Source organism: Heterodontus francisci, chromosome 30, assembly GCF_036365525.1.
Source record: "Heterodontus francisci isolate sHetFra1 chromosome 30, sHetFra1.hap1, whole genome shotgun sequence".
NCBI classification, from domain to species: domain Eukaryota; kingdom Metazoa; phylum Chordata; class Chondrichthyes; order Heterodontiformes; family Heterodontidae; genus Heterodontus; species Heterodontus francisci.
In genome coordinates, this window is record NC_090400.1 from 63,455,345 (window position 1) to 63,469,948 (window position 14,604).

At 43.6% G+C, this 14,604-nt stretch overlaps 1 protein-coding gene across 4 annotated transcripts in view; it reads right to left on the bottom strand.

The window, feature by feature from the left end:
- Positions 1 to 14,604, bottom strand: part of LOC137346877 (integrin alpha-E-like) — a 397,091-nt gene that overhangs the window by 208,676 nt on the left and 173,811 nt on the right. For all 4 annotated transcript variants that reach the window (XM_068010834.1, XM_068010835.1, XM_068010833.1 and 1 more), the window contains one exon: positions 9,318 to 9,447. In XM_068010834.1, coding sequence (XP_067866935.1) covers positions 9,318 to 9,447 — 130 coding nt within the window. The remainder of the gene's footprint in view (positions 1 to 9,317; positions 9,448 to 14,604) is intronic.

Here is a 14,604-nt window from a genome sequence, read left to right on the forward strand (position 1 = left end):
TGTTAAGTTAATCTGCTAAATAAAATACAGATTAGATTTAAGCTAAAATTAACCCTTAATTATCCTCAGTTACCAAACTTCCACTGCAGCACTCTATTGCAACCCAAGTCAGCACTCCAGTGCAAACAAGGTCAGCAGAATTCTTGGAAATCATGTGGGTCTCCTTAAGATTCATTGATAAGGAAGGATTCCTGGAAATCACAGAAATCCTAGAAAAACTAATTCCTGTAAAACATGTTATCCCTTATCTCAGGCGAACAAAGGGACTGTGTAATGGATAGTTTTGCCCTAGGTGTCTGTCACTTTAAGAAATTAATAAGAGAGTGATCACATGCACCTGAGACCAATCAAAAGAATTGGGGAGAGTTGTTCAGTTTGGGGTGTAAACCTCCAAGAAAGGGTTAAAACGCAATGCACTGTCGCCTTGGGACACAGCTTTACTGGAAAAAGAAAAGAAAGACAGAAGAACAAAGAAGAAGAGGCCAGAACTAGTGTCACCTGTGTTCAAGCGCTGAGGGGAGTAAAGACCGTGTGTGACTTGTGAACTATCGCCTGGCTGTTAAGTAAAAGCTTGTTACTTATTAAATCCTCTTAATCTGTTGCACTAAAACTATTGTCTGAAATTGTTTTGTCTTGTCCAAAAACGGTTTAGAAACTTTACACCAGCTGTTACAAGTAAGTCATTCTGGGACACACAGCAAGTCGTCCCTCATAACTGGCCATCACCCAACATCCTGCAAGGAAGGAGACCTTACTTGAGGCTTCCCAGATCAGCATGAAAAGTGACATTTTTAAAAATGTAAATTTTTCTGGTAAGCCTACCATTTCATTTTGTAAGTAGGTGTACGTGTTTGAATAGAAAGTAGTTCCAGTTATAATTCAAGTTCAATCCAACAATTCTAACTTGTGGTCACAACAAAAAGGCAGGTTCCATAAGGCGATCTGTTTCCAGTGAATTGAAACTTGCACCTTTACTCATGCCATGTACAAGACGGATATTTGCATCTGAACTATCCCATACTCAACCTTTGGACATTGTGGCTGGAAAGGCTAACTAATGAGGAAAAGCTAGCGTAAATATATTACGACCAATTAAATTAATTTTTTCTTTGGGAAATTAGATTCATCACGAAGCAGATATGCCTGCTCCAATTATTCGCTTCTATACAACCAAATGTGAATTTGAAAAAATTATTATTCATTCTCAGGGTGTGGGCGTTGCCAAGGCTGGCATTTATTGGTTATCCCTGGTTATACTAAGGTCGTGGTTTGGTAAGATTGAGTGACTTGCTATGCCTCTTTAAAGGGCAGTTAAGTGTGGAACTGCAGCCACATACAGAACCATAGAAAAGTTACAGCACAGAAAGAGGACATTCAGCCCATCCTGTCTGCACCAGCTTGAAAAAACTAGCCACCCATTCTAATCCCACCTTTCAGCACCTGGTCTGTAGCCTTGCAGGTTACAGCACTTCAGATGCAGGTCCAGGTACAAAGAACAAAGAACAGTACAGCACAGGAACAGGCCATTCGGCCCTCCAAGCCTGCACCGATCTTGATGCCTGCCTCAACTAACACCTTCTGCACTTCCGGGGCACCGTATCCCTCTATTCCCTTCCTATTCATATATTTGTCAAGATGTCTCTTAAACGTCGCTATCGTATCTGCTTCCACCACCTCCCCTGGCAGCAAGTTCCAGGCACTCACCATCCTCTGTGTAAAGAACTTGCCTCGCACATCCCCTCTAAACTATGCCCCTCGCACCTTAAACCGATGTCCCCTAGTAACGGATTCTTCCACCCTGGGAAAAAGCTTCTGACTATCCACTCTGTCCATGCCGCTCATAACTTTGTAAACCTCTATCATGTCGCCCCTCCACCTCCGTCGTTCCAGTGAAAATAATCCGAGTTTATCCAATCTCTCCTCATAGCTAATGCCCTCCAGACCAGTCAACATCTTGGTAAACCTCTTCTATACCCTCTCCAAAGCCTCCACGTCCTTCTGGTAGTGTGGCGACCAGAATTGCACGCAATATTCTAAGTGTGGCCTAAGGTTCTGTACAGCTGCACCATCACTTGCCAATTTTTATACTCTATGCCCCGACCGATGAAGGCAAGCATGCCGTATGCCTTCTTGACTACCTTATCTACCTGCGTTGCCACTTTCAGTGACCTGTGGACCTGTACGCCCAAATCTCTCTGCCTGTCAATATTCCTAAGGGCTCTGCCATTTACTGTATACCTCCCACCTGCATTAGACCTTCCAAAATGCATTATCTCACATTTGTCCGGATTAAACTCCATCTGCCATTTCTCCACCCAAGTCTCCAACCGATCTATATCCTGCTGTATCCTCTGACAATCCTCATCATTATCCGCAACTCCACCAACCTTTGTGTCGTCCGCAAACTTACTAATCAGACCAGCTACATTTTCCTCCAAATCATTTATATATACTACAAACAGCAGAGGTCCCAGCACTGATCCCTGCGTAACACCACTAGTCACATCCCTCCATTCAGAAAAACATCCATCCACTGTTACCCTCTGTCTTCTGTGACTGAGCCAGTTCTGTATCCATCTTGCCAGCTCACCTCTGATCCCGTGTGACTTCACCTTTTGTACCAGTCTGCCATGCGGGACCTTGTCAAAGGCTTTACTAAAGTCCACATAGACAACATCCACCGCTCTTCCCTCATCAATCATCTTCGTCACTTCCTCAAAAAACTCAATCAAATTAGTGAGACACGACCTCCCCTTCACAAAACCATGCTGTCTCTCGCTAATACGTTCGTTTGTTTCCAAATGGGAGTAAATCCTGTCCCGTAGAATCCTCTCTAATAGTTTCCCTACCACTGACGTAAGGCTCACCGGCCTATAATTTCCTGGATTATCCTTACCACCCTTCTTAAACAAAGGAACAACATTGGCTATTCTCCAGTCCTCTGGGACCTCACCTGTAGCCAATGAGGATGCAAAGATTTCAGTCAAGGCTCCAGCAATTTCTTCCCTTGCCTCCCTCAGTATTCTAGGGTAGATCCCATCAGGCCCTGGGGACTTATCTACCTTAATGCTTTGCAAGACGCCCAACACCTCCTCCTTTTTGATAATGAGATGACTGAGACTATCTGCACCCCCTTCTCTAGGCTCATCATCCACCAAGTCCTTCTCCTTGGTGAATACGGATGCAAAGTACTCATTTAGCACCTCACCCATTTCCTCTGGCTCCACGCATAGATTCCCTTCTCTGTCCTTGAGTGGGCCAACCCTTTCCCTGGTTACCCTCTTGCTCTTTATATATGTATAAAAAGCCTTGGGATTTTCCTTAATCCTGTTTGCCAATGACTTTTCATGACCCCTTTTAGCCCTCTAACTCCTTGCTTAAGTTCCTTCCTACTGTCTTTATATTCCTCAAGTGCTTCATCTGTTCCTAGCCTTCCAGCCCTTACAAATGCTTCCTTTTTCTTTTTGACTAGGCTCACAATATCCCGTGTTATCCAAGCTTCCCGAAACTTGCCAAACTTGTCTTTCTTCCTCACAGGAACATGCTGGCCCTGGATTCTAATCAGCCGACGTTTGAAAGATTCCCACATGTCAGATGTTGATTTAGCCTCAAACAGCCGCCCCCAATCTAAATTCTTCAGTTCCTGCCTAATATTGTTATAATTAGCCTTCCCCCAATTTAGCACCTTCACCCGAGGACTACTCTTATCCTTATCCACAAGTACCTTAAAACTTATGGAATTATGGTCACTGCTCCCGAAATGCTCCCCCACTGAAATTTCGACCAACTGGCCGGGCTCATTCCCCAATACCAGGTCCAGTACGGCCCCATCCCTAGTTGGACTATCTACATACTGTTTCAAGAAGCACTCCTGGATGCTCCTCACAAATTCTGCCCCATCCAAGCCCCTAGCATTAAGTGAGTCCCAGTCAATATTGGCGAAGTTAAAATCACCCACCACTACAACCCTGTTACCTTTACATCTTTCCAAAATCTGTCTACATATCTGCTCTTCTACCTCCCACTGGCTGTTGGGAGGCCTAAAGAAAACCCCCAACATTGTGACTGCACCCTTCCTATTCCTGAGCTCCACCCATATTGCCTCGCTGCATGACCTCTCTGAGGTGTCCTCCCGCAGTACAGCTGTGATACTCTCCTTAACTAGTAATGCAACTCCCCCCACCCTTTTTACATCCCCCTCTATCCCGCCTGAAGCTTCTAAAGCCTGGAACATTTAGCTGCCAATCCTGCCCTTCCCTCAACCAAGCCTCTGTAATAGCAACAACATCATATTTCCAAGTACTAATCCAAGCTCTAAGTTCATCCGCCTTACCTGTTATACTTCTCGCATTGAAACAAATGCACTTCAGACCACCAGTCCCGCTGTGCTCAGCAACATCTCCCTGCCTGCTCTTCCTCTTAGTCTTACTGGCCTTATTTACTTTGTCCTCCTCATTTACTTCACTAGCTGTCCTACTGCTCTGGTTCCTACCCCCCTGCCACACTAGTTTAAACCCTCCCGAGTGACGCTAGCAAATCTTGCAGCCAGGATATTAGTGCCCTTCCAGTTTAGATGCAACCCGTCCTTCTTGTACAGGTCCCATCTGTCCCTGAAGAGAGCCCAGTGGTCCAGATATCTGAAACCCTCCCTTCTACACCAGCTGCTCAGCCACGTGTTTAGCTGCACTATCTTCCTATTTCTAGCCTCACTGGCACGTGGCACAGGGAGTAATCCAGAGATTACAACCCTAGAGGTCCTGTTTTTTAACCTTTTAAATGAGTTGACGGTTTCTGCCTGCACCACCGATCCAGGCAGAGAATTCCAGATGTCCACCATCCTCTGGATGAAAAGATGTTTCCTCATGTCCCCTCTAATCCTTCTACCAGTCACCTTAAATCTGTGCCCCTGGTAATTGACTTCTCTGCTAGGGGAAACTGGTCCTTCCTGTCTACTCTATCTAGGCCCCTCATAATTTTGTACACCTCTATTAAGTCACCCCTCAGCCTCCTCTGTTCTAAGGAAAACAATCCTAGCCAATCCAATCTTTCCTCACAGCTGCAATTTTCAAGCCCTGCCAACATTCTTGTAAATCTCCTCTGTACTCTCTCCAGAACAATTATGTCCTTCCTGTGATGTGGTGACCAGAACTGTACGCAAACCTCCAACTATGGTGTAATCAGCATTTTATACAGTTCCAGCATTACATCCCTGCCTTTGTATTCTATACTTTGGCCAATGAAGGAAAGCATTCCATCTACCTTCTTTATCACTTTATCGACATGTCCTGCCACCATCAGGGGCCTGTGGACATTTACTCCAAGTTTTCTCACTTCCTCAACCCCTCTCAATAGCCTCCCATTTATTGTGTATTTCCTTGCTTTGTTTTCCCTCCCCAAATGCACTACCTCACACTTCTCCAGATCGAATTCCACTTGCCACTTTCCCGCCCACTCAACTGAACCATAGATATAATTCTGAGACTACAGCTATCCTCTTCACTATCAACTACACTGCCAATTTTTGTCTCATCTGCAATTTCCCAATTATGTCTCTCACATTTAAGTTCAAATCATTAACATATACCACAAACTGCAAGGGACCCAACACTGAGCCCTGTGGAACACCACTGGAAAGCGCTTTCCATTCACAAAAACATCTGGCGACCATTACCCATTGTTTCCTGTCACTGAGCCAATTTTGGATCTAACCTCGCCACGTTTCCCTGAACCTCGTGGGCTTTTACTTTCCTGGCCAGTCTGCCATGTGGGACCTTGTAAAATGCCTTTCTAAACTCCATGTAGACAACATTTACTGCACTACCCTCATTAATCCTCCTGTTACTTCCTCAAAAAATTCAATTAAGTTAGGAAGACATGACCTTCCCTTAACAAACCCATGCTGACTATCCCTAATTAATGCATGCCTTTCCAAGTGACAGTTCATCCTATTTGTCAGAATTGATTCTAATAATTTACATATGAACATACGAATTAGGAGCAGAAGTAGGCCACTTGGCCCCTCGAGCTTGCTCCGCCATTCAATAAGATCATGACTGATCTGATTGTGACCACAACTCCACATTACCGCCTACCCGCAATAACCTTTCACCCCCTTGCTTATCAAGAATCTATCTACTTCTGCCTTAAAAATATTCAAAGACTCTGCTTCCACTGCTTTTTGAGGAACAGAGTTCCAAAGACTCATGACCTTCAGAGAAAAATTTCTCCTCATCTTTGTTTTAAATGGGAAACCCCTTATTTTTAAACAGTGACCCCTAGTTTGCATTTGGTGGCACTTTCTGCACGTGTAGTTGTCCAGGACATGGATAGGGTCCTGGAGTCCCCACATGGCACAGCCCTGCCATGCCTTGAATTATTTATTTACTGCACTAAAATTGCAAGTTAAATAAACAGAATAAAATGGTTATAAACAGAACGAACAAATGAATAACCACCTACCGACTACTGGTATTTTAGCTTCCACTTAGTAGATAGACTTAAATGTTGGAGAAAAAATAAAAATCAGCAAAAAAAGAAAATAAGAATGTAAGAAAATACCCACCAGATACTCACCGACTAGCTCTCTGTGCCTTGCCGCTCTCTCTCCCCTCTCGCGCTGTTTGTAGCTCCAAAGTCAATCTCACCCAGCCAATCACCTACCTGCTTCCCTGTAATGTCACACCTCCATTTTTTCTTTCTGAACGCCGGCAGACTGGTGGCAGCAGCAGCAGCAGCTAGCTCTTCTCCTCTCTCACTGTTTCCCAGTGAACTCTCCTGCTCTCTCTCTCAATTAAATTAAATGAAATTTTCTTAATTACATTATTGTTCCCCTCCTTACCGAACTCCCTCACTTTACAAACTTCCTTCTTCACACTCTGTGCAGACAAGCAGCAGTCAGAGACCCCTGAATTTATACTCTCTGAAAATATTGATAAATCAGCTCTGTTAGAGATCAGAAACCAGTTTAAGCTGGTACTGAGCATACCAGGTAAGGATGGCAGGTTTTCTTCCCACTTGGAATTTTGCAACGATCCAACATCTTCATGGTCACTTTACTGAATTCAAATTTTCAAACTGCCCTGGTGGAACTCAAGTTCCCTGAATCACTAGTCCAGTAGCATACAGTGTCCGAGTAATTATGTGTGAATGCATTATGTGCACACTGTATTTAAAATTATAGGTATTTAGTAGGCAGAACACAAATAGCTTCTGATTTTTTTATATGGTGTCATCTTGCAGATTTGTAGAATTACAGTTATGAGTTTTGTAGAGGTACACACAATAATAATGCTTGTTAACCTATAAATAGACCATATGCATTTAGAGTTAGCCCATAAATAGGCAATACACAATTAGAGCTAAGCAGAAAAGACTGAATATTTGATTATGCTTCCATACACACTAGTCTCACACTAGTCACACTCCCTGCTCAGCATAGTGGGGAAAGTCTTTGCTCGAGTCGCTCTGAACAGGCTCCAGAAGCTGGCCGAGCGCGTCTACCCTGAGGCACAGTGTGGCTTTCGTGCAGAGAGATCGACTATTGACATGCTGTTCTCCCTTCGTCAGATACAGGAGAAATGCCGTGAACAACAGATGCCCCTCTACATTGCTTTCATTGATCTCACCAAAGCCTTTGACCTCGTCAGCAGACGTGGTCTCTTCAGACTACTAGAAAAGATCGGATGTCCACCAAAGCTACTAAGTATCATCACCTCATTCCATGACAATATGAAAGGCACAATTCAACATGGTGGCTCCTCATCAGAGCCCTTTCCTATCCTGAGTGGTGTGAAACAGGGCTGTGTTCTCGCACCCACACTTTTTGGGATTTTCTTCTCCCTGCTGCTTTCACATGCGTTCAAATCCTCTGAAGAAGGAATTTTCCTCCACACAAGATCAGGGGGCAGGTTGTTCAACCTTGCCCGTCTAAGAGCGAAGTCCAAAGTACGGAAAGTCCTCATCAGAGAACTCCTCTTTGCTGACGATGCTGCTTTAACATCTCACACTGAAGAATGCCTGCAGAGTCTCATCGACAGGTTTGCGTCTGCCTGCAATGAATTTGGCCTAACCATCAGCCTCAAGAAAACGAACATCATGGGGCAGGATGTCAGAAATGCTCCATCCATCAATATTGGCGACCACGCTCTGGAAGTGGTTCAAGAGTTCACCTACCTAGGCTCAACTATCACCAGTAACCTGTCTCTAGATGCAGAAATCAACAAGCGCATGGGTAAGGCTTCCACTGCTATGTCCAGACTGGCCAAGAGAGTGTGGGAAAATGGCGCACTGACACGGAACACAAAAGTCCGAGTGTATCAGGCCTGTGTCCTCAGTACCTTGCTCTACGGCAGCGAGGCCTGGACAACGTATGCCAGCCAAGAGCGACGTCTCAATTCATTCCATCTTCGCTGCCTTCGGAGAATACTTGGCATCAGGTGGCAGGACTATATCTCCAACACAGAAGTCCTTGAAGCGGCCAACACCCCCAGCTTATACACACTACTGAGTCAGCGGCGCTTGAGATGGCTTGGCCATGTGAGCCGCATGGAAGATGGCAGGATCCCCAAAGACACATTGTACAGCGAGCCCGCCACTGGTATCAGACCCACCGGCCGTCCATGTCTCCGTTATAAAGACGTCTGCAAACGCGACATGAAATCGTGTGACATTGATCACAAGTCGTGGGAGTCAGTTGCCAGCATTCGCCAGAGCTGGCGGGCAGCCATAAAGACAGGGCTAAATTGTGGCGAGTCGAAGAGACTTAGTAGTTGGCAGGAAAAAAGACAGAGGCGCAAGGGGAGAGCCAACTGTGCAACAGCCCCAACAAACAAATTTCTCTGCAGCACCTGTGGAAGAGCCTGTCACTCCAGAATTGGCCTTTATAGCCACTCCAGGCGCTGCTTCACAAACCACTGACCACCTCCAGGCGCGTATCCATTGTCTCTCGAGATAAGGAGGCCCAAAAGAAAAGAAAAAGAAAGAACACACTAGTCACTTTTTTAATCATGATTTCTCTGTATCAGTTTTACAGAACAAACCAGTGTTACAAAGGTCCAGTTCTCATTTGGTAATCACACAGTTATTTGTGTGCTGATGGAGCCCTTGATAATTGAAGAAGCAAGGAAAGAGGCAAAAGGATAGGAGTAGCACAGGCAACGTTAGAACCCTGCCCCACGTCTGAAATTATTTGGTATGAAGATATATGTACATTTGATATAAGTTTATAGTTTAGTTCAGCTCCAGTTTACAGGGTATTGACATAAGTAAAGGTTCTATGGATTTCCTAAAGAAACTTCACATGTTAGGTTGAAACATACCAAGGTAACCATAAGATGCTTCAAGTGTTCCTTTGGACTCATTTAGGAACTGTGCTCCTGTCGCTTGATTGTACATTATTATTCCTCCACTCCAGTCATATGCTCCTACAGCACCAAGTAAAATGTTGCCCTGTAAGGATCATAACAGATGTTTACACCAGAGCAATTAGTAGTGATAATCATTAGGTTATTCTAAAAAAAAAATGCAATTTAATACAAGAAATTGTGTTCCCATGAAATGGTACAATAACTGTACAAAGAGAAAAATGTCACCTCTGGCAGACATGTTGAACAATTTCTTTGCCTCAGTATTTACAGTTGAAAAGGAGGATAACTTGCCGGAAGTCCCGAAAAAATTAATAGGCAATAGGGGACAGGGACTTAATATAATTAACGTAAGGGGGAAGTTTAGTTTAGTTAAGAGATACAGCACTGAAACAGGCCCTTCGGCCCACCGAGTCTGTGCCGACCATCAACCACCCATTTATACTAATCCTACACTAATTCCATATTCTCCCAGGTGGGGATGTTTGGGAGGAATATGGGATTAGTGTAGGATTAGTATAAATGGGTGGTTGATGTTCGGCACAGACTTGGTGGGCCGAAGGGCCTGTTTCAGTGCTGTATCTCTAATCTAATCTAATTCCTACCACATCACCAGCTGTCCCTATATTTCCCTACCACCTACCTATACTAGGGGCAATTTATAAAGGCCAATTAACCTATCAACCTGCAAGTCTTTTGGCATGTGGGAGGAAACCGGAGCACCCGGAGGAAACCCACACAGACACAGGGAGAACTTGCAAACTCCACACAGGCAGTACCCAGAATTGAACCCAGGTCGCTAGAGCTGTGAGGCTGCGGTGCTAACCACTGCGCCACTGTGCCGCAGGGAAAGTCAATACGGTTTCAAAAACAAGTAACACAGGGCAGAGAGTAAAGAAACAGTCAGGAATACTACTTCAGAAACTGCAGGGAATGGCAAAACTGCAAGAAGTATACTGGTTAAACCAGAAGAGAGAAATAATAAACAGGCGAATAAAGCATCAGTGCTGAAGGACAGGTTAGGGGGTATAGCCCAAATAAGAGTTCTATATACAAATGCACGGGGTGTAAGGAATAAACTAGATGAGCTACAGGCATTAATTCAAATGGAAGATTATGATGTGGTGGCCATTGCGGAGACGTGGCTGCAGGATGATCTGGGGACTGAGAACTAAATATACCTGGTTATAAAGTTTACAGGAGGGACAGAGAAAATGGCAGAGGGGTGGAGTAGCCTTACTGATTAGAAATAATATCACCTCATTGGTGAGGGAGGATATAATGAGGGGAAAGCATCCAGTGGAGACCTTATGGGTGGAATTGAGGAACAGAAAAGGATCTAAAACTGTAATGGGTGTTGTGTATAGACCCCCTGGTAGCAGTTCTGAGGTGTTAGATTGTATAAATGCACAAATTAGGCAAGTGTGTAACAAATGCAGAGTAGTATTAATGGAGGATTTTAACTTACACATAGATTGGGAAAGGCAGACTAGCACCTGTCAGAAAGGTAGTGAATTTCTGGAATGTGTCCGGGATAGTTTCCTACAGCAATATGTCCTAGATGTAACAAGGGGACAGGCAATATTTGATTTAGTTATGAGTAATGAGCCAAATTTAATTAGTAGCTTAACTGTGCGTGAACATTTATCAAATAGTGATCATAACATGATCGAATTCAAGGTAGCGTTTGAAAGTGAAAAGCACGAATCAGCTACTAGAATTTTAGACTTGGGTAAGGCTGACTTTACTGGGATGAGGCAGAGACTGTCCATGGTAAACTGGGTAGATCTGTTAATGGGTCAAATGACTGAAGAACAGTGGAGAATATTTAAAGAAACATTTAATGAAATACAGAGCGAGTATATACCCCTGAGAGGAAAAAGCTTCACTTCACAGCAAAAACAGCCATGGACAACTAAAGAGATTAGGGATAGCATAAAATAAAAAGGGCTCACAAAAATGCAAAACGCAGCACAGATCCGGCCGAATGGGATAGATACAGAGACCAGCAAAGAGTCACAAAGCAGCTTATAAGAGCTACTAAAAGGGATTATGAAAAGAAACTTGCAAGGGACATCAAAATCAATAAGAAGAAATTTTATAGTTACATAAAGGGAAAGTGGGTGGTCAAGAGCAATGTAGGCCCACTAAAAGCTGAAAATGGAGATATTGTAATTGATAATGGGGAAATGGCAGACATGTTGAAAAATTACTTTGCCTCAGCATTTAGAGTTGAAATGGAGGATAACTTGCTGGAAGTCCCAAAAAAATTAATAGCCGATAGGGGACAGGGACTTAATACAATTAACGTAAGTAAAACATCAGTAACAAGGAAATTAATGGCGACTGGTGGGCACCGCAGGGACTGGAGTGCATTGTCGATGCCGGGAATGGCATTTTAATTTGAGTTTTTGGTTTATTTATCTGTTTTTAATAAAGTTATTTAAAAAATGTAAATATGTATATAAAGGGGGCCTGAGGAATAAAGGCCCCCTCGACATGAAAAATATAAAAGGGGCCTGAGAAAAAAAAAAGGAAATTAATGGAACTAAAGAGTGAGAAATCCCCAGGACCTGACTGTTTCCATCCGAGGGTGTTAAAGGAAGTAGGGGAGCACATTGTAGATGCCCTAACTATAGTCTTTCAGAGTTCCTTAGATTCAGGAGTGGTCCCTCTGGATTGGAAAGTTGCATATGTCACTCCACTTTTTAAGAAGGGTGAAAGGGAGAACCAAGGAAATTACAGACCAGTTAGCCTGACATCTGTGGTGGGCAAGTTACTGAAGTCTATAATCAAGGACTGAACGCCTAGAAACATTTCAGATAATCAGGGACAGCCAGCATGGATTCATGACGGGAAGGCCATGCCTCACAAATCTCACTGAAATTTTTGAAGAGGTGACTAAGGTAGTGGACAGGGGAATGTCTATGGATGTTATTTATATGGACTTCCAGAAGGCATTTGATAAAGTCCCACATAAGAGACTGTTAACTGAGGTAGAAGCCCATGGAGTTGAGGGCAAATTATTGACATGGTTAGGAAGTTGGTTGCGTGGTAGGCGACAGAGAGTGGGGATAATGGGTAAGTACTCCGATTGGCAGGATGTGACTAGTGGTGTCCCGCAGGGATCTGTGTTGGGGTTTCAATTATTCACATTATTCATTAACGACTTGGATGATGGCATAGTAAGTCATATATCCAAACTTGCTGATGATACAAAGTTAGGCAGCATTGTAGACAGTCTGGATAATACCATAAAATTGCAAGGAGATATTGACAGACTAGGTGAATGGGCAAAACTGTGGTAGATGGATTTCAATGCGGGCAAGTGTGAGGTTATCCATTTTGGACCAAAAAAGGATAGAGCAGGGTACTTTCTAAATGGGAAGAGGTTAAGTACAGTGGATGTCCAAAGAGACTTGGGGGTTCAGGTGCATAGATCTTTAAAATGCCACGAGCAAGTGCAGAAAATAATCAAAAAGGCTAATGGAATGCTAGCCTTTATATCTAGAGGATGGAGTATAAAGACACAGAGGTCATGCTGCAGCTGTACAAAACCCTGGTTAGACCCCACTTGCAGTACTGTGAGCAGTTCTGGGCACCACACCTTAGGAAGGATATATTGGCCTTGGAGGGAGTGCAACGTAGGTTTACAAGAATGATACCTGGACTACAGGGGTTAAGTTACGAGGAGCGATTACACAAATTAGGCCTGTTTTAGCTAGAATTTAGAAGGTTAAGGGGCGATCTGATCGAAGTCTTCAAGATATTAACAGGAAAAGACAGGATAGATAAAGATAAACTATTTCCACTGGTTGTAGATTCTAAAACTAGGGGGCATAGTCTAAAAATTAGGAGCAGACCATTCAGGACAGATGTTAGGAAGCACTTCTTCACGCAAAGGGTGGTAGAGGTTTGGAACTCTCTCCCACAAACAGCAGTTGAAGCTGGAACAGTTGTTAATTTTAAATCGGAAATAGATTTTTGTTAAGCAAAGATATTAAGGGATATGGGCCAAAGGCAGGTATATGGAGTTAGGCCTCGGATCAGCCATGATCTCATTGAATGGCAGGACAGGCTCGAGGGGCTGAATGGCCTACTTTTGTTCCTGTCTTCCTATGTTCCTATGATCACACTGTAGCCCATGTGTTGGCGATGAGGGGAATGTGTAGTATGAGCACCTATAATAATGGGCGGAAAACATGCATCCAGTTCCTGCTGTGCACCAGATCACTGGTACAGCACTGCTCTAATCTGTAAATTTACCTGCGTAATCTAGTGATTTGCCATGTAAATGAAGGGGTTAAACTGGTCAATAAAGATAACCCTAAAAGGAATCCAGATGGAGTGGTGAGGACTACCACAAGAGGAAGGTGTGATGGATACTTGAGTAGACTAAAACTGGCTGGAAACTTCATCTCATTGGGGACACAGCATGAGGCCATAAAGAACTTCATATACCAAAAATAGTTAGTGTGGTCATGCCAGAAGATATTGTTTGTGACTGTGTGGCCTGAAGTTATTTGTTGGTATGCTGAGTGTGTAAATTATGTTGTTTCACCAGTTATTTTGCAGATCACCAACACACACATCAGCTGTTCCAGAACACATTTCAACTTTTGTACAGTTCTGTCTAGATGCAAGAATCCAAACATCTGTTGATTATGTCACACAAGACCAATAATTTGAGATGGTCATAAACTCTAGAACCAGGGAACGCAATGTCACAGAATAGTATTTATTTTCTGCTTGGACTAAAACAGTGTGCCTATAAGACTCTGTTTGAAACAGTGTGCCTTGATGACGGAGGGAAGTTTTGGATTTCTGAGGCACATTGTGCCACAGCTGCATTTTGTTACCTAGACGACAGCAGGAGAGAGGTCACATGGTATAATGTTTCCACTTAACTGTGCAAAAAACGATCCGAACCAGTTTTTGAGAGACTCTTCAGTGAGGCGTGCTACTGAAGAAAAGAGCTGTCTATTCTCTCTCAGCAGAAGCTCTACAAGGAACTACAGGCCAAGTTAATTGCCTAAGGAGAAAAAAAAGCCCTTTTTTGAAGAAACCATTTGTATTGCTGAAAGTAGCAAAACTTTTCTTTACTTCCAAGCCAGGAAATATTTGCTTCAAGATTGAATCTCTCTTGACTGCTTGTATTTTCTGGGATACGCCGGTAGTCTTGAGGCCTGCTGCAGCCGAAATGTTTTGAATGCCTGTCTACTGAAGGACCGTTTCATCAAAT